General features: G+C 39.5%; 1 protein-coding gene across 1 annotated transcript in view; it reads right to left on the reverse strand.

Moving 5' to 3' along the window:
• The window catches only part of LOC124556568 (endosome/lysosome-associated apoptosis and autophagy regulator family member 2-like), a 240393-nt gene that overhangs the window by 8704 nt on the left and 204999 nt on the right, over window positions 1-26690 (reverse strand). The window contains exons 12-15 of the mRNA XM_047130523.1: window positions 25558-25760; window positions 25285-25470; window positions 17590-17722; window positions 2370-2633 (exon numbers count right to left, since the gene is read on the reverse strand). Of these exons, the coding sequence (XP_046986479.1) occupies window positions 2370-2633; window positions 17590-17722; window positions 25285-25470; window positions 25558-25760 (786 nt within the window). The remainder of the gene's footprint in view (window positions 1-2369; window positions 2634-17589; window positions 17723-25284; window positions 25471-25557; window positions 25761-26690) is intronic.

Genomic DNA, 26690 nt, shown 5'->3' on the forward strand with positions numbered 1-26690 from the left:
TTACTGCTTGATTTGCTAGTATTTTTATTTCTTGCATTTTACGTGACTGGCCAATCTTAGCCTTCACTTCTCAAGTGCTATTGCAATCACTGTAATGTATTTCTGAACAATGTAATACTCCAGGTTACCTTCAAATACAAAGGAGCTGTTAATATGTGTGGTTATGTACTGCTGTAGTGAGTTGTGTGGGTAAGTTGTGAGATCCACAAAAATGGCGAGCAGTGTGACAAGAGATGAGAATGATTCTCAATTTCAAGAATCATTATTTGTTTGTGATTACTGCCATTACTGACACTTGTCTTGTAGCCAGACATCAGAGTCTGTGTACATTCCTATGGTTGTTATATCTAAAAACACAGATGATGTGACTTACCGAACGAAAGTGCTGGCAGGTCGATAGACACACAAACAAACACAAACATACATATGAAATTCAAGCTTTTGCAACAAACTGTTGCCTCATCAGGAAAGAGGGAAGGAGAGGGAAAGACGAAAGGATGTGGGTTTTAAAACAGTTTTTAAAAATTTCCCTACAAGCCTTGGACAAAATCACATGAAAATTAAGAAATATGTCAGTATAACCAAGAAAAGGAGTCTAAAACTAGGTGAGATGGGATTGGAGTTCTAGAGAAACGTTTCACAGAAGTGTATCAATGTTGTAAAAGTTGATTGTGTAACTTATTAATTGATTAAAATAGAGACTGAGTATTCACAGGATAAGTATTGAATTGTAAATCAGGCAATGTGTAACTAAATTCACATGTTGAGAAATTATGTCTGTATTCTTCCTTTCACTTGTGCTAGTAAATAGCAACTGACAAAATCAAATGAATGCTGTGATATGATTGCAAGAGTAATGTGAGTCCAGCTCACTATGAAGGACTGACAGAAATTACCATGTCGCTGACAAGCAAATGAAAGTGATTACCACAATTTTCTGCATCTGTCTGATTGGTTTGAGTTTGGTGAGTGGTTTCTTTTCTTTTTGAATAAAAATGTAATTAATAGTGACCATGATGGTCTAGTGGGTAGAACTTTGGCCTTGGAGGTCCTGGTTTCAATCACAGATAGTAACCATGTTTAATTTACTTTTTATGGTTACCCTTACCTTGATTATTTCACATATGGATTCCGTGATTACCTCACTAAGTGTTATCGAATTTGTTACAGCAGTAAATATTCACTTCATTGGTGTTTATCTCCTCCTTGCAGTACATATATTCCAATCTGAAATAAGTGTCTCACTAACATTTACATCTGGTTGTATCCACATTCACCTTCCTAATATTTTGAGGGAAAATTATTACATTTAATAAGTGATACTAAATCTGGGACCTTACTATGGATGCACCTGCAGGTTACTAATATCACATTAACATTTTCTCTTTTCAATCTGCAGAGACAAAAGTTATTCTCTGAGAATAATGTTGTCTGATCTATATTCATTTTTGGCAAGCAATTCATCATTGACCCTGAGGAGGAGTTTCTTTAACACATCTACTCTTCTATCCAAGTAGCCACTTCTTAAGTGTAGTGTGTGCCTGTTTACTGACAGGGACCCTAAAATACTCCATCTAATAGTGAAGGTCAAGAAATTCACATCTGAAATCAAGACAGAATTATCTGAGACTCTAATTTATATCTTCCACTTGCTCCAAACCAAAAGACCATGGCAGTTTCTAGGTATATTGCTGCAAATAGCAAGCCACACCTCCACCTTGGGGTTGAAGCTAGTTGCCTTTACCAATTCAGCCAAACATCTAAAAGAACCAACGATGGCCTCAGAACTCATACAGAAAGCATCATCTGTGCTGACATGGGCAACTATTTGCAGTCAGTTGCACCCAAAGAGTTCAACAGCCATGAATAGAGTCACTTCCATATCTCAGATGAGACTGTCTTGAGTAAGCATGCCAAGAGCATTCTGGCCTTCATTCCTTATCTGCAGACAATTTCCCTGAGAGGCTCTATCAGTCCCCTAATGTTGGCACTCTCACTGACCATCAAATCCATCCTAACATCTGTGAATGTCCAGCCTTGACACCAAAATCAGCCATTGATGCAACAGATAAAGCATCCTGTCCTGGTCCAGATGTATTACCAACACTAGGCAGCACCTCATACCTGCAGCTGTTGTATAAAGGGGCAACCATCCAGTCAGTTCCTACATTCAGCCATAGAGCTCTTTATATAAACACATGGTCAACATTCAGCTGTGCTGATATCAATCCCATGCTGGCAGTCACATATTTCCATAAACTGTGCTATTATCATTTATTTTAATCTCATAGTGTTATTAATATTTACTGTTATTATAGCAGTTATGCAGATAGTTAATTTTGAGAAACTGGGTGTGTCAGACAACTTACCATGCCACCTATCATTTTCATGCTCCTAATACGATTTAGTATTCCAAGACTTCGAGGTTGTGTGAACTGTATTTCTTCCTCTTCACCATCATCCAGTGCACAGCTTTCTGCTGGGGCAAGTTCGTTGTCTCCGTCACCATCTCTGCCACCTGATGACTGTTTTAGTTTCATATACTTATATTCCAGATTCTGTGTCTTCTTCCAGAAGTAAATCATAAGACCACATAGAAACAAAGCCAGAGCTATAGTTACTGCAATCACAACCTGTAACAAATAAAGACAGAGCAAAATTTACATTTGTGCACGGTGTATAAATTGAGTTAGTTGAATCTATTACTAGTCTTTTTTTCTGCTACATTTTATATTATATCTATATTTTGGTCATTATAGATGATTCACTGCCTCTGTTTTGACATGTTAGAGGAATCTTTAATTCACGTGAAATGTTTTAGTGAAACAATGAAAATCTTAAAACAACTATCAACTGATAGAATTTCCGCTTGTTTCTGACCAAATATGTGCTGCATGTTCAAGCAATGTGCCGTCTTGTTAAATATATTCTACTTTGTCGCTCTCTTGCTCTCTCTCCCTCTCTCTCTCTCTCTCTCTCTCTCTCTCTCTCTCTCTCTCTCTGTGTGTGTGTGTGTGTGTGTGTGTGTGTGTGTGTGTGTGTGTGTGTGTGAGTGAGTGTGTGTAGTGGAGTGTACTGTAGTGTAGTGTCATGTTTGTGCTGGAGATGGGGAGAGAAGGCAGAGGGTGAAGTATGGTGCTGGCATATAGCCTTCTCCTCTTGAAGAGCACCAAGGAGCTACCAAGCTTAACGTTCTCATCCAATGAACATATCACCATCAACAGTGTCAGATGTCCTCACTTCATGAGACACTGTGGAGATGGTTGGAACTGAATCCAGGACATTGGTGAAAAGACTGTTGATCGAGGACTTTTTGCCACCAACCCTCCTGTCCCCTCTGCCATAAAAGGAAAGGCAAAATTGTCAACAGTGCACAGCATACCTGGACAGTCACCCATAGAAGTACTGGCCACATGTTTGGTGCTTAACTTTGTTGATTTGATGGGAACTGGTGTGTCCGCCTTGGCACAGCCATTGGCTGTTGATCAGTGAAATGAGTGAAACCAATCTTCACCTCTATGAATCTGGTTTTCCTTTGTACTGCGTCAGAGTCAATTGCAGTGGAAGCTGAGAGTAAGGGTGGCCAACATCTGGGTTCACAATATTTTGCACCAGGAAGAGAGAGCATGACTTAATGCAAAGGACTATCTCTAACCAAGACTTAACCCTTTAAGCATTATAAGCAGTACTACAAACTTCTTCATCTTGTCATAAAAAGGAAAAAATTATATACTATACACAAAAAATTCAAAATTCCAAGAACAAAGCAAAGGCGATTCAGAGTATTCTGGATATGAACTGAATAAAGTCAGCAAGGCAAATGATATTCATCTCCCTAATGGCAGCAGCAGTGAAGCAGATAATGTTAAATTCAAATCATTGATCAATACATAAGAATTTTATATTATTGTACAAATTTCAATAACAACCAGACATCAGGCAGTAAACTAAAAAATCCTCACATATTCACAAACAAGATAAAATAATGGGTTACCAGCTTCTCTTTTTATAATACATCAGAATATTTTGAACTGTGGATGAAAATATGCTTAACTATAATGAATGTATTAAACAGCTCTTGACTTTGCCAGTGTTTAGACAGATGATAGTATTACTGTACAGGTACATAAATTCTTTGTTTAAACTATAAGATAAAAACAGCAGCTGAGTATTTCAAGAGGAGGATAAGTGTCCTTTTTTCACCACACTAGTTGATTTTCTCCTAATATATGTATGGATAACCATATACAAAGTAAATATAATAGAGGGAAACATTCAACATGGGAAAAATATATCTAAAGACAAAGATGATGTAACTTACCAAATGAAAGTGTTGGTATGTTGATAGACACACAAACAAACACAAACACAAAATTCAAGCTTTCGCAACCAATGGTTGCTTCATCGGGAAAGAGGGAAGGAGAGGGAAAGACGAAAGGATGTGGGTTTTAAGGGAGAGGGTAAGGAGTCATTCCAATCCTGGGAGCGGAAAGACTTACCTTAGGGTGAGAAAAGGACAGGTATACACTCGCACACACACACACACATATCCATCCGCACATAAACAGACACAAGCAGACATTTGTCTGTGTGTTTGTGTTTGTGTTTGTTTGTGTGTCTATCAACGTACCAATGCTTTCATTTGGTAAGTTACATCAAAAATGGTTCAAATGGCTCTGAGCGCTATGGGACTTAACTTCTGAGGTCATCAGTCCCCTAGAACTTAGAACTACTTAAACCTAACTAACCTAAGGACATCACACACACCCATGCCCGAGGCAGGATTCGAACCTGCGACCGTAGCGGTCGCGCGGTTCCAGACTGTAGCGCCTAGAACTGCTCGGCCACCCCGGCCGGCTAAGTTACATCATCTTTGTTTTTAGACATATATAAAGTAATCTAGATGAAATTCCCAAAGGTACAGGGTGTTTCAAAAATGACCGGTATATTTGAAACGGCAATAAAAACTAAACGAGCAGCGATAGAAATACACCGTTTGTTGCAATATGCTTGGGACAACAGTACATTTTCAGGCGGACAAACTTTCGAAATTACAGTAGTTACAATTTTCAACAACAGATGGCGCTGCAAGTGATGTGAAAGATATAGAAGACAATGCAGTCTGTGGGTGCGCCATTCTGTACGTCGTCTTTCTGCTGTAAGCGTGTGCTGTTCACAATGTGCAAGTGTGCTGTAGACAACATGGTTTATTCCTTAGAACAGAGGATTTTTCTGGTGTTGGAATTCCACCACCTAGAACACAGTGTTGTTGCAACAAGACGAAGTTTTCAACGGAGGTTTAATGTAACCAAAGGACAAAAAAGCGATACAATAAAGGATCTGTTTGAAAAATTTAAACGGACTGGAAACGTGACGGATGAATGTGCTGGAAAGGTAGGGCGACCGCGTACGGCAACCACAGAGGGCAACGCGCAGCTAGTGCAGCAGGTGATCCAACAGCGGCCTTGGGTTTCCGTTCGCCGTGTTGCAGCTGTGGTCCAAATGATGCCAACGTCCACGTATCGTCTCATGCGCCAGAGTTTACACCTCTATCCACACAAAATTCAAACGCAGCAACCCCTCAGCGCTGCTACCATTGCTGCACGAGAGACATTCGCTAACGATATAGTGCACAGGATTGATGATGGCGATATGCATGTGGGCAGCATTTGGTTTACTGACGAAGCTTATTTTTACCTGGACGGCTTCGTCAATAAACAGAACTGGTGCATATGGGGAACCGAAAAGCCCCATGTTGCAGTCCCATCGTCCCTGCATCCTCAAAAAGTACTGGTCTGGGCCGCCATTTCTTCCAAAGGAATCATTGGCCCATTTTTCAGATCCGAAACGATTACTGCATCACGCTATCTGGACATTCTTCGTGAATTTGTGGTGGTACAAACTGCCTTAGACGACACTGCGAACACATCATGGTTTATGCAAGATGGTGCCCGGCCACATCGCATGGCCGACATCTTTAATTGCCTGAATGAATATTTCGATGATCGTGTGATTGCTTTGGGCTATCCGAAACATACAGGAGGCGGCGTGGATTGGCCTCCCTATTCGCCAGACATGAACCCCTGTGACTTCTTTCTGTGGGGACACTTGAAAGACCAGGTGTACCGCCAGAATCCAGAAACAGTTGAACAGCTGAAGCAGTACATCTCATCTGCATGTGAAGCCATTCCGCCAGACACGTTGTCAAAGGTTTCGGGTAATTTCATTCAGAGACTACGCCATATTATTGCTACGCATGGTGGATATGTGGAAAATATCGTACTATAGAGTTTCCCAGACCGCAGCGCCATCTGTTGTTGAAAATTGTAACTACCGTAATTTCGAAAGTTTGTCTGCCTGAAAATGTACTGTTGTCCCAAGCATATTGCAACAAACGGTGTATTTCTATCGCTGCTCGTTTAGTTTTTATTGCCGTTTCAAATATACTGGTCATTTTTGAAACACCCTGTATCAGTGTGAGTACATGAGGGGCAGTGAAGTGAAAGCTTAACATCTGCCACACTGGGACTATGGAACGGTTCCATTCAAAAGTATAACCACAGGTGTTAATACATTTATTCCACAGGAAGGCGAGACAATCATTTCTTGTCTCATAGAATGCAGTTGACCACTGGCAGGTCCACAACCTCACCCACTCTTGCACTTCCTTGTTCAACTGAAACTGACTTCAACACACGTATTTCTTCAAGTTACCAAATATGTGAAAATCTCGTGGTGAAAGATATGGGCTGTACATAGGATGCTGCAGTGTTTCCCAAGAAAAGTACTGAAGTCTAACCTTTGTTCAATTGACAATGTGTGGGCAGGAATTATTGTGAAACAGGACAATTCTGTACAACAGCTTTACTGAGTGTTTTGCCTTTATGGTATATTGTCATTTCTGGAAAATATCTTCATAGCACTGGACACTGATTGTGGATCCACACTTGAGAAACTGGATGAGCAGTGGGACCCTTCAGTTGAAGAAGAAGGTCATTGTGACCTTACTGGAACTTGTGTAAACAGCTTTGGATTTCTGTGGTGGGGGAGGTGTAGGTCATTTCCACTGTTGGCTTGGCTATTTGTCCTCCGGCTATTAGAATGCTGTTAGACAGAATCATTCTGATGCAGGATGATGCCCAACACCACTCTGCCAACTGGATGAAGACTATGCTTCAGTGATTGGGTTGGGAAACATTGCAGCACCTCCATACAGCCCAGCTCTTTCACTGTGTAATTTCCATGTCTTTGGGGACCTGAAGAAAGCCACACTTGGCTGTCGGTTTCAATTGGATGAGGAATTGCAAGAGTGAGTGCAGATGTGGATCCATCAGCAGCCGACTGCATTCTATGCAACTGGAATTGAACATTTTATCTCCCAGTGGGATAAATGTCTTATCTTGTGTGGTGATTACTTTTGAATGGAACCATTCCATGAACATATTGTGATGGGTGTTTGGTTTTCATTTACCCGTCCGTTATACACTCCTGGAAATGGAAAAAAGAACACATTGACACCGGTGTGTCAGACCCACCATACTTGCTCTGGACACTGCGAGAGGGCTGTACAAGCAATGATCACACGCACGGCACAGCGGACACACCAGGAACCGCGGTGTTGGCCGTCGAATGGCGCTAGCTGCGCAGCATTTGTGCACCGCCGCCGTCAGTGTCAGCCAGTTTACCGTGGCATACGGAGCTCCATCGCAGTCTTTAACACTCGTAGCATGCCGCGACAGCGTGGACGTGAACCGTATGTGCAGTTGACGGACTTTTAGCGAGGGCGTATAGTGGGCATGCGGGAGGCCGGGTGGACGTACCGCCGAATTGCTCAACACGTGGGGCGTGAGGTCTCCACAGTACATCGATGTTGTCGCCAGTGGTCGGCGGAAGGTGCACGTGCCCGTCGACCTGGGACCGGACCGCAGCGACGCACGGATGCACGCCAAGACCGTAGGATCCTACGCAGTGCCGTAGGGGACCGCACCGCCACTTCCCAGCAAATTAGGGACACTGTTGCTCCTGGGGTATCGGCGAGGACCATTCGCAACCGTCTCCATGAAGCTGGGCTACGGTCCCGCACACCGTTAGGCCGTCTTCCGCTCACGCCCCAACATCGTGCAGCCCGCCTCCAGTGGTGTCGCGACAGGCGTGAATGGAGGGACGAATGGAGACGTGTCGTCTTCAGCGATGAGAGTCGCTTCTGCCTTGGTGCCAATGATGGTCGTATGCGTGTTTGGCGCCGTGCAGGTGAGCGCCACAGTCAGGACTGCATACGACCGAGGCACACAGGGCCAACACCCGGCATCATGGTGTGGGGAGCGATCTCCTACACTGGCCGTACACCACTGGTGATCGTCGAGGGGACACTGAATAGTGCACGGTACATCCAAACCGTCATCGAACCCATCGTTCTACCATTCCTAGACCGGCAAGGGAACTTGCTGTTCCAACAGGACAATGCACGTCCGCATGTATCCCGTGCCACCCAACGTGCTCTAGAAGGTGTAAGTCAACTACCCTGGCCAGCAAGATCTCCGGATCTGTCCCCCCATTGAGCATGTTTGGGACTGGATGAAGCGTCGTCTCACGCGGTCTGCACGTCCAGCACGAACGCTGGTCCAACTGAGGCGCCAGGTGGAAATGGCATGGCAAGCCGTTCCACAGGACTACATCCAGCATCTCTACGATCGTCTCCATGGGAGAATAGCAGCCTGCATTGCTGCAAAAGGTGGATATACACTGTACTAGTGCCGACATTGTGCATGCTCTGTTGCCTGTGTCTATGTGCCTGTGGTTCTGTCAGTGTGATCATGTGATGTATCTGACCCCAGGAATGTGTCAATAAAGTTTCCCCTTCCTGGGACAATGAATTCACGGTGTTCTTATTTCAATTTCCAGGAGTGTATTAGCACTAGTCATATTTGACTGCCCCTTATATTGGCACTAGTCATAGCATAGCTTGCCTCATTCCATATCACTGAAGCCTCTCCTTCTTTATGGGGTTTACAGAGCATGTTGTCTGAATGAAAGAATGAATGTCAAGGTACAATTTATATTTGACCTCATATGACAGAAATATTAAAACATAATTATTAAATGTTATTAGATATCAGTGTCTTTGAATACACACATTCTCTCTCTCTCTCTTTCTCTTTCTCTCTCTATCCCTTTCTTCCCAGACACAATAAATGATAACAGCATAGGCTATGATAAAAACTAACCTATTACACTCCCAGCAGGCAAGATATGATGAATTATTTAAGATGTTAGGGTAGTAAATGAAATCTAATAGTTCATAGTTTCTTATAACAAGAGCAGGAAATTAATATTCCATTCCACATATTGATGTAACATTGTTTTGAATTATGTAAAAATGAGGAAAATGTCACTGCTGCAGAAAGCACTGTCTTGAGTGCTAATCTTTATCGTCTAATACACCTACCTGCAATTAATGCCTAACCTACAGACCACTGTCAAGTATTGTGTTAATGAGTGGCCCACCTTGCTCTATGTATAATATTTCTGGATTTCTTGTGGTAATGACTCTAGTTACACAAATTTTGGAACCACCAAGCCATACTAAATAAATTGTAAAAATTATTCGGGCTGTAATATTTGACTTTTAAGGTTCTCCACAAAATTGGTTACTGTAATAGCAAAACTGCAACATGTTAATTCGTTTCACTAAGAAAAAATTATTTAGTGCCAGTTGTCTATATGATTTTAGTAGGCTACGTTAAAATATGACAAAACTGAAGTGTTGCTTTCCACTCATTCTTTCCTTGCTCCTTACTCATAAACCTGCTGTTCTGCATGTATTTCTCACTAAACCAGTTTGAGAAACTACTGAATTTGACAAAAGCTATGACAATATTCTTGGATCATTTCTTATAGGCTAAGTGTTAAATAGAGTGTGAATTACACTGTTTGCTATGTTGCCTTTGAGAGACACAAATTAATATATCACGGCATACTTTAGAGTGGTGTTGTAGTGCAAAGAATACTGTTAAACAGCATGTTGACCAAAGTACACCAACTCTTTGTAATATGGCTTTCTCAGATTGAGGTTCATTGTGTTTCACATTAATAGATTTTTTGGTTCATTTTTGTAGATGAGACCTGTTTGATAGCTTCGTGTACAATTTGTTCCTAAGATTGCAACAGACTGAGCACTTCATTATAGGATTAGATTAGATTAGAGATTAGATTAATACTAGTTCCATGGATCATGAATACGATATTTCGTAATGATGTGGAACGAGTCGAATTTTCTAATACATGACATAATTAGGTTAATTTAACAACATACTTAAGTTAATATAACAACTTTATTTTTTTGTGTTTTTTGTTTTTCTTTATTTTTTTATTTTTATTTATTTTTTATTTTTTAAATATATTTTTTTTCCTTAATTGATATCTAAAAATTCCTCTATGGAGTAGAAGAAGTTGTCATTCAGAAATTCTTTTAATATCTTCTTAAATACTTGTTGGTTATCTGTCAGACTTTTGATACTATTTGGTAAGTGACCAAAGACTTTAGTGCCAGTATAATTCACCTCTTCCTGTGCCAAAGTTAGATTTAATCTTGAATAGTGAAGATCATCCTTTCTCCTAGTATTGTAGTTATGCACACTGCTATTACTTTTGAATTGGGTTTGGTTGTTAATAACAAATTTAATAAGAGAGTATATATACTGAGAAGCTACTGTGAATATCGCTAGATCCTTAAATAAATGTCTGCAGGATGATCTTGGGTGGACTCCAGCTATTATTCTGATTACACGCTTTTGTGCAATAAATACTTTATTCCTCAGTGATGAATTCCCCCAAAATATGATGCCATATGAAAGCAATGAGTGAAAATAGGCGTAGTAAGCTAATTTACTAAGATGTTTATCACCAAAATTTGCAATGACCCTTATTGCATAAGTAGCTGAACTCAAACGTTTCAGCAGATCATCAATGTGTTTCTTCCAATTTAATCTCTCTTCAATGGACACACCTAAAAATTTGGAATATTCTACCTTAGCTATATGCTTCTGATTAAGGTCTATATTTATTAATGGCATCATACCATTCCCTGTACGGAACTGTATGTACTGTGTCTTATCAAAATTCAGTGAGAGTCCGTTTACAAGGAACCACTTAGTAATTTTCTGAAAGACAGTATTGACAATTTCATCAGTTAATTCTTGTTTGTCAGGTGAGATTACTATACTTGTATCATCAGCAAATAGAACTAACTTTGCCTCTTCATGAATATAGAATGGCAAGTCATTAATATATAATAATAACAACAAAGGACCCAAGACTGACCCTTGTGGAACCCATTCTTGATAGTTCCCCAGTTTGAGGAATGCGCTGATCTTTGCATGTTACGAGAACTACTTATTTCAACTTTCTGCACTCTTCCAGTTAGGTATGAATTAAACCATTTGTGCACTGTCCCACTCATGTCACAATACTTGAGCTTGTCTAGCAGAATTTCATGATTTACACAATCAAAAGCCTTTGAGAGATCACAAAAAATCCCAATGGGTGGTGTTTGGTTATTCAGATCATTCAAAATTTGACTGGTGAAAGCATATATGGCATTTTCTGTTGAAAAACCTTTCTGGAAACCAAGGTGTGTGCAAACAGTAATTTATCTGTAATACATAAGCTGCATAAACAATCTGACAAGTTGCAGCTTTTTCCATCCAATTTAGAGGCTTACCAAGGGACTTTTTAAGCTCTTGTTAGTTAGACAACTGTCTGCAACTGAATTACTCAAGCAGACTGCTTTGCCCTGTGCTGATTTTTCCTGAACTGCTGCCTACAATGTTTAATGTTTTGTACTTCTGCATAACTTATTATGTAAATGACGCAGAATGTTCAATATTTCCTTTTTTTCTGCTAGTACAATAATTCACCTATAGATTATCTTCAAAGCTAAAATGTTTGTGCATCATAAAAGTTACTGGAAGAGTATGAACAACTTTCATAGACATAAACAAAATAAATAGTACCAAAGCCACAAAGTTAAGGTGTGAGAATTCTTTCAATTGACATAGAAACAATTCTGTATTTATAATAGACAGTTACTTACAGTTTTTATTTAACTGTGATATTGCAGTGCCTGTGTAATTCAGAATTATGGTGCAATGTTCTGTTGGGCATGTATGCATGTCAAAAGGAACATTGTATCATAATTCTGAACAACACAAGTATTGCAATATTGTATTTCCAACACTGGGCAAGCAACTTTCAATTAAAACGTCTTCCCTGTACAAGAATATACATCTTGAATGTATGAGTGCAGGATGTGGACACATGGTTGGCAACATATTAAAGTTTGGATATGGCTGTGTGTCATGCGTGGATAGCCTAACGGTAAGGTGACCACTTGCAATAAGCAGGACATCTGGATTTGTGTCCTGGTTCAGCACAAGTTTTCACATTGCCATCATTCCATTATAGGGCTGACGCTTGTCCATATTTGTAACTGTGAATACATTTCATGTATTTCTTCAATTGGCACAATGAATGCTAAGTTTTCATTTTTCCATGCACAAAATGTATATTATGTATCCTGAAACATCCACTGAGTGAGGTGGCACAGTGGTTAGCACACTGGGCTCAGTTTCGGGAGGATTACAGCTCAAACCTTTGTCTGGCTATCCAGATTTAGGTTTTTCTGTGATTTCCCTAAATTACTGCTGGCAAATGCCAAGATGATTCCTTTGAACGGGCACAGCCACTTTCCTTACCCATCATTGACACAATCTGAGCTTGTGCTCCATCTCAAAAGACCTCGATGTTGAAAGGACAATAAACCCAATCTTCCTTCCTGAAACATCAGTGTAGTACTTTATCTGGAGTGAGAGTGTGAAAAAGCAAATACTGTTCACGTTCACTACATGTCTTTTCCATCTTTTTCTGGTTAGATGCTTCATGTCAGTTTCACAAAGTTAGAAGCCAAACCACATTTAGTTTGTTTTCAAGTATATTCTTGCTTTTTCTTAAATAATATTTTAAGATGGATCACATGAGTAATTTTCTCTTTACAGTTGGTGAAGATCAGAAATTTTTGTTTCGTTGGTAAGTCATGTAACAGGGTACAAAATATTATACACACATCAAAAAAAGTTTTGCATCACCCCAGTTCCCAGAACTCCTGAAGATAGATGTTGGCTGTGGATATTGTATCACAGACACAGTCCGTTTCACTGTTCAGAGATGTCACTAAACCTTTCCAAGGATGTAAACAACTACGCATGAGCAACACCTATTAGATGGAGGGGGTCCGACAGCGATCAGTTCCAGTCATTCCATCCGGAAAGAGGTACACAGCTCATGTTGTCTGTAGTTCAACCATGCCTAGACGGTCAGTACCATGGTTCAATTGCATCAGCATTGTTACTTTGTGCCAGGAAAGGCTCTCCACAAGGAAAGTGTCCAGGCATCTCAGAGTGAACCAAAGTGATGTTGTTTGGACATGGAGGAGAAACATAGAGACAGGAACTGTCAATGACATGCCTCGCTCAGGCCACCCAAGGGCAGTGGTTGACCACTACCTATGGATAATGGCTCGGAGGAACCCTGACAGCAATGGCACCATGTTGAATAATGCTTTTTGTGTAGCCACAGGACGTCGTGTTATGACTCAAACTGTGCACAATAGGCTGCAGGATGCACAACCTCACTCCCGACATCCATGGCGAGGTCCATCTTTGCAACCATGACACCATGCAGTGCGGTGCAGATGGGCCCAACAACATGCTGAATGGACCGCTCAGGATTGGCATCAAGTTCTCTTCACCGATGAGTGTCGCATATGCCTTCAACCAGACAATCATCGGAGGCATGTTTGGAGGCAACCCAGTCAGGCTGAACACCTGAGACACACTGTCCAGTGAGTGCAGCAAGGTGGAGGTTTCCTGTTGTTTTGGGGGGGGGGGGGGGGCATTATGTGGCGCCGATGTATGCCAATGGTGGTCATAGAAGGCGCCGTAATGGCAGTATGATACATGAATGCCATCCTCCAACCAATAGAGGAAGCATATCAGCAGCATATTGGCGAGGCAATAGTCTTCATAGACCACAATTCACACCCCCATTGTGCACATCTTGTGAATGACTTCCTTCAGGATAATGCCATCACATGAACCCTAGCGAACAGGCCTGGGATAGATTGAAAAGGGCTGTCTGTGGGCGACGTGACCCACCAACCACTCTGAGGGATCTACACTAAATCACCATTGAGGAGTGGGACAATTTGGACCAACAGTGTCTTGATGAACTTGTGGATAGTATGCCACGATGAAAACAGACATGCATCAATGCAAGAGAACGTACTACTGGGTGTTAGAGGTACCGGTGTGTACAGCAATCTGGACCACCATCTCTGAAGATCTCACTGTATGGTGGTACAACATGCAATGTGTGGTTTTCATGAGCAATAAAAAGGGCAGAAATGATGTTTATGTTGATCTCTATTCCAATTTTCTGTACAGGTTCCGGAACTCTCCGACCTGAGGTGATGCAAAACTTTTTTGATGTGCATAGTCAGTTTCCTCTCTTATATCGATATCTACCTTCCTCACATACTCCCTGTTTCAAGTGAACTGAACACCTATGCATCAGCAACCTTGTCTTGAAGTGTTCTTTACAAAAACATTTGGAAAATATATACCACTAAATAATAGAGGATTCTCAGAGCATCTTCTTATGTCAGCTTGTAGCTGTTCTGTAGAATGCCTTTCTACAGTTTCTCTTACCAGAGAAAGATGAAAGATTATTACTACTTATCACCCAGTGGAGATTATGAGAAATTAAACAACAGGCTCAAGTTGTGAAAAATGAACTTTCTGTACCATTTCTCAGTCTGATCCATTGATCCAGTTAAGTTTGTAAGCACTGATGGGTTTGTCTACCTCTGGCTCTTATGCAAGCACTTATTCAGCTTGGCATTGATTGATGGAGTTGCTGGATGTTCTTCTGAGGGATATCATGCCAAATTATGTTCAATCAGTTCACTATTTCATCAAGATCACAAGCTCGTTGGACGGGCCTGCCCATAATGCTCCAAATGTTCTAAGTTAGGGTAGGGGTGTGGGGGCTAGAGATCTGTCAACCATGCCGACCAAGGTAGGGTGTAGCAAGCATGAAGACAAGCAGTAAGAATTGTTGTCATGTGCTAGAGGGCATTATCTTGCTGAAATGTAAGCTCAGGTGGCTTGCCATGAGGGGCAAGAAAACGGAGTGTAGAATATCACTGATATATTGTTGTGCTGTAAGGATGCTGTGGATGATAACCAAAAGAGTCCTGCCATGAAAAGAAATGTCACACCAGATCATCACTCCTGGCTGTCAGGCTCGTATCGGGGGCAACAGTCAGGTTAGTATCCCACTGCTATCCAAGGCATCTCCAGACACATCTTCAGCCTGTAATCTCATCAACTACAGTAGAATTGTCTTCAGTGATGAGTACTGCTTCGAATTGAATCCCTATGACCAGTGCAGATATGTCTGGAAACTCCCCGAGCAGCAGTGGGATACTAACCTGATTGTCACCCACCACACCGACCGACAACTAGGAGTGATGATCTGGGGCACCATATGTTTTCATAGCAAGACTCCCTTGGCTGTCATCAATGTCACCCTTATGGTACAGTGGTATTCCAATGGTATTCTACACCCCCTTTTCTTGTCCTTAATGGCAAGCCAGTCTGGGTTTACATGTCATCAAGATAATGCACATCCACGTATGATGAGAGTTCCTACTGCTTGTCTTCATGCTTGCCAAATCCCATCTTGGTCAGCAAGGTTGTCAGATCTCTCCTCAATCAAGAATCTTTGGAGAATTATGTGTAGGGCCCACCAACCAGCTCAGTTTGCGACGATCTAACACACCAGTCAGACAGAATTTGACATGATAGCCCTCAGGAGGACAGCCACCAACTCTATCAGTCAATGGAAAGCTGAACAACTGCTGGCATAAGAGCTAGATGTGGATAAGACATTATTATTGACTTGCTCAATTTGTGACACTGTTTCTCTTGAGTAAATCATCCATTTTCCTGAAACTGTAATCATCTGTTGGTCTGTACATGTATGTCACATCTACCGATTACTATCTCATGTTTCTCTCATGTTGCACAGCTTGACTGACAAGCAGCATATCCACTGATGTAAACTGATATTCCCCTCACTTAAGCTTCTCATGTCGTTTTGACACATTTCTCCTGTTTTTACAAACCACATTGTGTGTGGTTCCATGGTTGTGAGGCCATAGTAACATGTCTGGGCTTGAATATCAGTTGTTGGCATCAAAATATACTTCAGTCATAAATAGTTTAGAGGATAACATCCTTTCACATACAGTAACTTTTTCACTAGAAAGCTTTTAATGTGGCTATAACCTAAATTACACTGCTGGATGTATGACAAACTTTACTGGGGAGTGTTATGTTGAATAATATTCTCCTCTGCTATTAGCAGAGCTATCACTGAAGTGGAAAATTTTTATAAGGAACACAAAACACGACTGGAACATAACATCACTGAAAACTGGAGTATTGAAAAGTACATCTCTTGACCAATTATTGCTAGCTTGTAGCATGAGCCATCAGAAGACAAACACCAATGAGGTACAGTAAGATTTGTCAAATTCTGTTTTTCCAATGCAACAACTGAAAATTCACACATTCTTTGATATTTGCTTTGATTTATAAATAAAATCAGTTGGTTTCATTTACTATGAATACAACAAGATCTTCTATTAGAAATACCACGAAAGATGACAGTATTACTTGTTGCTAGTGTACAAGCGTCAAATCATAAGACCTGTGTGTAAATAGACAAAAATAATTTTTTTCTCAATAAAATGCTTTGCTATTGCATACTCTTTCTCAAAGAGTTTCAAAATGTCTTTCAGATCTTTGAAATTCTGAGAAACTGTCTATTATATGTGGAATGAATAGAGTAGTTCAGGACTATTACTTCAAGATTTTGTAGCAGAGTCATCACAGTTTCGAATATGAAAAAATTAATCTCATTCTTTTTCCTACAGTTTTTAAGATACCATTCTCTGTGCAAACATGATCCTATGTCATTTTCTTAGCAAAACTGAAATGTATTCCACTTGCATAAACAAGTAGTCAAGATAACACTAGGTACTCTAAAGCCTGTATTAAAGAATAGTGACAGACATTAATGGAACTGAAAACTAGAACATGAGACTCCACTAGGAAAACGCACAAATTCTCCAACTAAACAACCTGAATGCTGAAACGTTACTGAGTGAATGGGACAGAAATATAGCTGTGCATTTTTAGACAACCGCAGCATGCAGGTACCAGAGCAGCTATGAGTCTATACACATCTATAACACTCACAGAGTGAGAGGATAGCACAAGTATACACATCTACAGCACTGTGAGAAAGGCAGACTGCTGTGCACCAAGACATCCACAGCGCCTGGGAGAAGGTACGGCAATGCACCTTAAAATGTCGAGCAGTCAAAGGATTGAGAGATGCTGCAAAACAAACTGCAGTGATATTACAGAAATAATCTTAAACAAATAGGTATGAATATGCTGTTACCTGTAACTGCAGAGGAATTTGTGCAGTACATGTGACTCTTCTTGTAAGTGGCATGTCTAATGGCATCAAGCAGTCTGAAGGTGGCAGAAAATGAACTGACTGTACACCATTTATGCACTCTGATTTTACCATCCTGAAAATTAGTTTATCAGACATAATATTTCTTTTGTTTCAAAAGACAAATTCACTTGAGCAAATTACAAAATTATGAGACAGTATAGGTGGCTAAGGTGGCTAGTACTTACTGTCAGGAGGTGACATTCTTAGTACTTCCAGTACAGATATAAAAATTTGAGGAACTTATTAGCTTACAGAATTATTAGATCTTTCTTGAGAAGGGAGGAATGATGGGTTGGGGAAGGTTAGAAAGGAAGGGCAGGTCTTTCTTCCTCCCCCCCCCCCCCCCCTCTCTCTCTCTCTCTCTCTCTCTCTCTCTCTCTCTCTCTCTCTCTCTCTCTCTCTCAGCATTCAGACTGGTACGCTTGCAGCCTTGGGTTTGATACATGCTGTGTGTGTGTGTGTGTGTGTGTGTGTGTGTGTGTGTGTGTGTGTGTGTGTGTGTTAGGGGGATGGGGGTGAGAGGGACAGGGGTGAATTGGTGACAGACAGACTGAGACATTGTACTCACTGGAAGATTTGTAACATACACTCTGTACAAACTAATGTACTCAATGAAAGACTTATACCATGTATTACTTCTCACAGCAGAATTAATCCCCCTTAGCGACTCTTACAAAGGTAAGATGGATGAAGTGACTAATTCCTGTTGCCAAAAAGCCATGCACTAATATAGTCTAACAAAGGTATGGTATGAGGTTGAGGATTTGAAGAATGGACTAAACAGTGACATAATTTAAGCTACCAGGTATTTCACCTTAAAGTCATACATCATGTTGGGCCTACAGCCTAGAAAGTGGATGAGATGAATTTACAATCTATCAAAATGGTATTGACTTTCATAATTATGAGATAGCCAGAAGTGTACTATGTCAAACTGGCATGCTTGTCGCCTTGGGTTTAGTACATTCTGTGTGACATTTTTATTTTTATGTTTTTGTCATCATTGCAGTGCTTGGGTGTAAATGACGAAAAATAAGGCAGAAGATCAGTAAATTTCATTTAGATGCTTGTTTATGGCTGCAAATGTTCAACTGCTTGACAGTTGGCTTTTATTTTATTATTCCTTTTCTCTCTTTTTACTTACAGAGATACAGATCTGTTTTTAGGATGACATATTCACTACACATGCTCAGTCAGTGTGCTGTACATGTCAAAGGTGACTGTGGCCACTGCTGCTACCTCTTCATGCCTTGTGTCCATATGGACACTTGTGACATGGTGCTTATTGTAAACACCACCAATAGCTGTGTCTTTATCATGGTGTAGTGCTTCTCATGGATAAATTTATTTATATTATTTGATAGTTGGACACTGTAAACTACTGCCATATTTTTGGTAAATAAATTAAAAAAAATATGTTTTATGCACAGGCATTATTGTTTGTGTGCCTCAAAAATGTCTGACCCAGCTCATCCGTTTATCAGAGAAGATCACGATGAAAGAAACAAAGCATTCAGTGTTCAGTTCAGGAATTAATTTAAAGTATAATGAATTGCTATAGAACAAGCTCACAATTACTGAACATGAGGATGCAATTAAAATTCAGTTACTTGTTTAGTGAATTTTAAGCTCACATGCCTGTTTCTGACACAATTACGTATGCATGATATGGATCAATATCAATGGATGAAAAACCAGTATTTCAGAATGTGAACGAAATAAGTTTCCTCATCAGTCTGTTGAAAACTAAATACAATTTTGATGAGACATCCTTCATATGATGTTCACTGTGCAAGATCAGCTTATGTTTCAAACATTTTTATTATGACTATCACCCTTAAAATTGTAAATTGTACTATAACAAATAAATTTAGATACTCTTGTAGCATATTAAATATAAATTCCAGTATATGTCATCTCATTGTCATTTGTTTTGTAATAAGTGTAATAGGGGCTGTTATCAGCCATTCCCAGAAGGGAAAATATAAAAAGAATAAAGAAAAAGAGAGAAGAAACCGTCACATCTCTATGATAACTGATTCCATTTTAATGAGTGGTTAATCCATCTCATCTACTTTCATGAAGGTATTATCTCTGAAATAAAGATCCATCAGGTTGAATCTAGTGCCTTAAACTAAATCATCATTCAGTTCATTCTCCAATTCCCATCTCCAACCCTATGTCTTCCCCATAACTTACAAGCTAGGAAGAGAAGTGCCCGAGGACCCAAAGCTGGAAAAGATAAAAGCGATCAGACAAATTAGGGACAGCAGCAATGTGGGATTAGAGGATAAAGGGATGTAATGAGATGGAAAATTGCTGAAAAATATATGGCAGTTGCAAGTAATGCTAATAATAAAAGCAATAATTATAATACACAAGTAGCCAAAGGGCAAGTATAATTATGAAAATAGCATAATTCAACAGAAAGTGCGGCAGTATTATGATAAATATTTGAGCAACCCAAGTGCAAAGGTGGCTATATGACCAAAAAACAAGAATTGAGTTTGAGCCATCATCTTGTATGGTTTTTCATTAGCTATTTTTTTACTGTATCAACCAGACTGCAAAAATGACTCTAAGACATTTAAAATGAGGAGGGAAAATCTTACACTGGTGCAAAGGCAGCCATGTTTTCAATGTGTATGAAGATAGTAACTGTTGTTTCGAGAACAGATACCACTGATGACCCACATTCCCAACTGTCCACAATCTACATATGTAATATTCCCAACAGATATTTGCCCATCCACTCATTACTCGTGCCAAATATTTGTTAGAAACATTACATATGTAGATTATGGACAGTTGGATCTCACAGGAAGCATGCAAGGGATAAGTCCCTGCAGTCGTGCTATTCATCTGTGTCCTCAGTGGCTCAGATGGACAGAGTGTCTGCCATGTAAGCAGGAGATCCCGGGTTCGAGTCGCAGTCGGGGCACACATTTTGAGTTGTCCCCATCAAGGTATATCATCTACACCTGTCAGCAGCTGAGGGTTTCAATTGATTATCATGTTTTCAATGTGTTGGGTTGCAAAACCAGCCAAATCCTAATCAGTGGCAAAAGAGGCCCAGTCTTAAAGAATCGTGGCTGTCAACATAGAGTATGGATGCAAAACTGGCCATGTCACCTTGTCACATGTTACACTTTACAAAAGTCGTGGTTTTGAGCAGTCTGTGACTAATATGTTTACATTGACAGTATTGGAGAGAATTTTGTATGTTCCTGCTTTTATTGCTCTGCTTTGACATACAGCTAGTATCTGTTGGGTTTCAATTGGCTTTACTTCCCATCTATCTTTAGGTACTAACTGAAAATGTTTCCATAGATGTCAAACTGTAAACATTTTGCTGGAATGCTGAAACATAAGGAACTCACTATGCAGGATGTATGGTGGACCCATGAAATGTCTTATGAAGAAAGTAACCCAGACTGGCAGAGCAACTACATTTGATAGCATGTCACTATTTCATGTCCTCGAAAAAAAGCATCGAGAAAACTTAGAGGAGACAAAGTGTTAAGAAAGCAACTAATTACAAACTTTGTACTCCCAAAAAGACAAGATGGAGTAACTTTCATGGGGATTTTACAGGTAAAGAAAAAACGAAACTCAAGAAAATCTGTCAGAGTATGATGAACGCTTTCTCACTTGCAACTAGTGAAAGAATGGGATGTGACAGATGAAACAATCAACAGATAGGAAAACTGCAGTTGTCAGGTACAGTGAACAATTCAAGCCTATCAAAAGTCATTATTCTAGAGGAAAAAATTTCATCACCAATATTTGACCAGTGAGTTAAATATGAAAGTAATGTGTGAAATGTTCTACCAGAAATATTGTTATCTGGACATAACATATGACTACTACCAGACAACATTCTGCAATAATTTTAATATTGGCTTCAGAGTGCCTTATGTTTACACATGCTCCACATGCTCGTTCCTACAAAAAAGGATTTCCTTGAAAGATTGATCAATTGAAAAGAAAAATTTGTAACATCAGCTCACAGCTCACAAAATTCAGGGTGATGTCTTTTATGAAAGACTGAAGGAAGATGTCAATGGTCAACTTATTTTAAGTTATGACTGCCAGAAGAATTTAGTTCTTCCAAATATCCCAAATCAGGTGGGACATTATTCAAGACAGGTGTACTGATATAACTTCACAGTTTGGCAAGGCTACTCTACAAGCACTCAGATGAAAGAAAATGTGACCTCCTACATTTGGCTGGAGAATGAGTTTGTGAGGGGGTTGAACCAGATAGCTTCATCACTTTGTCATCAGCTGCTTCACATTGATTTTGATGGTGTCACCAAAATTACGCTCTTTTCAGACAAATATGGTGGGCAAAATAAGAATATGACAATGATTGGGACATTGATATATTGGTCCCTGTATGATGCTCCAGTACATGTAGAAAGCATTGAAGTGTGGTTTCCAATCATTGGTCATTCGTTTATACCCCCACAACAGAGTTTTCGGAAACATGGAGAGAAAATTTTCCCGAGTGAGTGTAATTGAAAATCCTACAGTCTATCCCAGCACAATGGAGAAATTAGCCACAGTAGTGCCCTTGGGAACAGATAACTGCAAAGTGAGAAACTTGAAGAAACTTGCCGATGATGTCATCAGAGTTTCTGGCTCTTGGGACATCCAGTTAAAAAAGAAAAAAAAGCTGAAATCTCTTTCCAAAGAGGAAAACATTTCATAAGAAACTCTTCCTTATGAGATTCCAAAAGGGGTCCCACTGAAAAAAAGGTAAAATTGTGGATGTCAAGCTGGTCCTAGCACTTCACTAGGGAGAGACATGACTAAAGAGGGAAAAGTTATCTACACTGAAGCTTTTGAGCAGTAGGATCTCATGGAAACGGGCAAAAATCAAAACAGTGAGGCTGAAGAGGTTGACTTTGAGCTTTTGGATGAGGATGATTCCCCAAACATTAAGTCTGAATTGAATGATTAAGACTGACTAGATTATTACTGTACCTTGTAATATTTCAAGTTTCATATTTTTATGTAAAGGTTTAAACCTCTTTAAGGATTTAAAACAAGATGACACTTCAGCATTATATTCATTTAAACTTCTCCATTTTGCATTATTTTTAAATACTACTCTCATCTACTGTACTTCCCAACATAGCCAGATATGCAATTGAATTACTTTTTTGACTGGTTTTGCAACCAGCTGCATTTACATCACAGCTGTCAATGCAGTTGCAAAAGCAGCCAACTCAACCATTCAGTTGCAAAATGGGCTAAACATAAATTTATAAAAATAATAATTTATCAGTTTATGTAGGATTGTAGAGACATCCATCATTAGGTCACTATGTTTTTCCTTTTTATTGAGAAAATAACTAACTTTGTAACACTGCTGTGAGAGTGAGGGTACATCTTTCTACTTTTCCCCAAAGTCTTTTAACATCGACTTAACCATATTTGTACCGTACCTGGCCTACCATTTGTCAGTTGATGTTGCTGAACCTCATCTCATCAAAAATTGTTACAATTAAACAGGCACAAAACCCTGAGTATCAAATAAGCTCAGAGATGCAGAAATCTTTTTATAAAGTGAAAAATACCCAAAAATCTGGAAGAAGACAGTTTCAGCAGTGACAAACTAATTTTTTGGAGCTGGTTTTGATTTTAAGCTACAGATTCTCATAACAGGTACCTGTGAATTACAGGAATTGTTGAGGAATATTTCAACAACAATCCTTAACCTTACAATGACATTTGCTGGTCATCAGAATGCAATACTCATACATGTTTACAGCTACCTCAATAGATCAAATAACTTGATTAGAGGCATACTTGGAATTGATGAATAATCTTTGTATATCTTGCTTCAGTTGATTGAAGAGTGCATTTAGAGTGCATTCAGTACGATCTGATAGAGATCCTTACTAAAGTACCTATTCTCATGACTAAACTTGTGTATCCACAGACTCCACCATTACTTGTGGAAAATACTCCACACTAAGCCATTGTATCAGGTACGTCTACTAAATCAGAAGATTGCAAAAATTATTATCTCAGTTCTACACTGATGACATGCAGGAATAATATATCTACTATAATATATTTGTAACCACTCACAAAGTGGTGCAATAGGATGTAACACAAAACAGCATGCATGTGGGAAAGCATTATTTGTGAAAGTCACAATATTTTAGGAAGCACAGTAAACAGAATATACACTGAAGACTCAAAGAATGCCTCCACCACAAGTATTCAAAATTACTGTCCTTGTGGGCAAAGCTGCTGTACATTGTTTTGATAGTATAGCTTCCCCTAGGCAATTTTTAACCACACAGAAATCAGCCAATATTGCTATACAAATTTAGATTTTGTTTATGAAATATATCTGCATCAAATGTAGTAGTATGATTTTGTTGGAGGAGGACACACAGCTTCATCAGAATTCACAATTATTCAGAATTGAAACTTCCAGTAGAGAAACATTACAAAATCTCTTTCTGAATGTCTTACGTGTTGCAGCATTAGAAAATTGCAGCGAAATGCAGGAAGATCTGCAGCAGATAGGCACTTGGTGCATGGAGTGGCAACTGACCCTTAACATAGACAAATGTAATGTATTGCGAATACATAGAAAGAAGGATCCTTTATTGTATGATCATATGATAGCGGAACAAACACTGGTTGCAGTTACTTCTGTAAAATATCTGGGAGTATGCATGTGGAACGATTTGAAGTGGAATGATCATATAAAAGTAATTGTTGGTAAGGTGGGTGCCAGGTTGACATTCATTGGGAGAGTCCTTAGAAAATGTAGTCCATCAACAAAGGAGGTGGCTTACAAAACACTCATTCGACCTATACTTGAGTATTGCTCATCAGTGTGGGATCCGTACCAAGTCGGGTTGACAGAGGATATACAGAAGATCCAAAGAAGAGCGGCGCGTTTCGTCACAGGGTTATTTGGTAACCGTGATAGCGTTACGGGGACGTTCAGCAAACTCAAGTGGCAGACTCTACAAGAGAGGCGCTCTGCATTGCAATGTAGTTTGCTGTCCAGGTTTCGAGAGGGTGCGTTTCTGGATGAGGTATCGAATATATTGCTTCCCCCTACTTATACCTCCCGAGGAGATCACGAATGTAAAATTAGAGAGATTCGAGAGCGCACGGAGACTTTCCGGCAGTCGTTCTTCCTGCAAACCATACGCGACTGGAACAGGAAAGGGAGGTAATGACAATGGCACATAAAGTGCCCTCTGCCACACACCATTAGGTGGCTTGCGGAGTATAAATGTAGATGTAGATGTACTCAATCTCATTCTTATTTTGAGATGTAGATACACTTCCATGGGTACTGTTTATTACAGGAACCTTTAAAAAGTAAGCAGTTTCAAGTGGAAAACATCAAACATCCTTCAAATGTGTACTGGGATAAAATAAAATGATTATGTTCTATCAGCAATGACGTATTATACTTCTAATAAAAAACATTCAGTATACAAACTGGGGCTACAATGAAAAGTGGACATTCCTTTTTGATCAGGTTATGACTTCTGTGCTCTGTAAATGTGAAAGTGGAATTTATTATGTGCATAACCCAAACAGGTTGAAATATTTAAACTTTTAGGAATAAAATACAGATATAAACATTACCTATAATCTTTTTCTGTGCACACTGGGCAAGCTGCAGCACTTGACCACAAGAAACTGAAATTACAGCCATCACATGTTCCATCAGGACATTTCTTTGGTAAAGTTATTGTTCCACTTCCTTTCTCATCTGGTGCACACAGTAAGGTAATTACTGTCTTCCGTCCTTGGGGGCAAGAGCGAGTAGCACTGAAAATTGTTTTAAAGTTTTGTCATTTACTGTACATCAAATAAATATTTGGTTGTTCAAAGCAATATCATCCAGTCATTACTTACAGTGGTGTTGAATAATAAAAATGCAACCCATCCTGAAAACCAACATCAGAAAACTCATAAATAAAATCCACATTCATAAATGTGTTACTTCTAGTAACACCAACAAGTTCATCACCCAGTGTCACTGATTGTGTAGACAAAACAAGGTCTTCTTCAGCCCACTGACTGGGAACAATTGTTGTTCGACAGATTAATGATTTCACCTGTAACAAAAAATTATGAACTAATTCTCTTGACCCCAGTTGTAGTAATTACTGATTCCCTAGAGTTCTGACTTATACTATCTCTTAGTATGGTAATATTGTTCTCATACATTTGTCATGGTTTGCATTTAGTATTTCATTTTAGCATTAAAATATGACCTAAATGATCTGAGAGATGATCATTTATAATGTCTACTGAGATGATGTGGTCATAATTTGTTATAACAGTATCTACTGAACTATTGCATGCATTGTTAACTATTCTAGTGTGTGTTAGTTCAAATAGATCTTCTGCCTCATCATAAGATAGGACACTATCTGTAAACAGATATTGTAAACCAATTCATTTTATGATGGTGTTGATGTTCAGATTTCTGAGTATGAAGAGATTTACACTTCTATGACCTGATGTTAATTTACTCAAAACCCCATCAAGTGACTTCAGGAAAATATCCAAATTTCACATAGTAATCTATATATACACATATAACAAAGAAAGGAAAAGAGCAAAATATGAATTTGAGCAGTGCAGTTTTCAACTTTTTGCCAAAACAAAATTTGTTCTCCCACAGTACTTCTTCTGTAGTTGTTATAAGCTTACTTTTTTTCAAGTAAATTTCAACACCATCACCTTTATTATGTGTTCTGCAGTGAGGTATTGCTAGGTTATAGCTTTCTAATTGGAAATAATAAATGTGATTTACTGAGTTCTGGTATTTGGCATTATCATTAGCACTGAAAAGGCATATGTTTCCACACTGTTTGGCAAATCTTCATCAATGATTTGGCATTACACTGATCTTTCCAGTCACAGATTAGAGGGTTCTGCTGAGCCTACATATACAGTATCTCTCAAAAATCGTAATCGTCACTCAGTGGTACACTGTTCCCCATATGCTAGAGGTTTGGATTCATTTTGGTCATCTTTTC

This window comes from Schistocerca americana, chromosome X (assembly GCF_021461395.2).
Source record: "Schistocerca americana isolate TAMUIC-IGC-003095 chromosome X, iqSchAmer2.1, whole genome shotgun sequence".
In the NCBI taxonomy this organism is placed as follows: domain Eukaryota; kingdom Metazoa; phylum Arthropoda; class Insecta; order Orthoptera; family Acrididae; genus Schistocerca; species Schistocerca americana.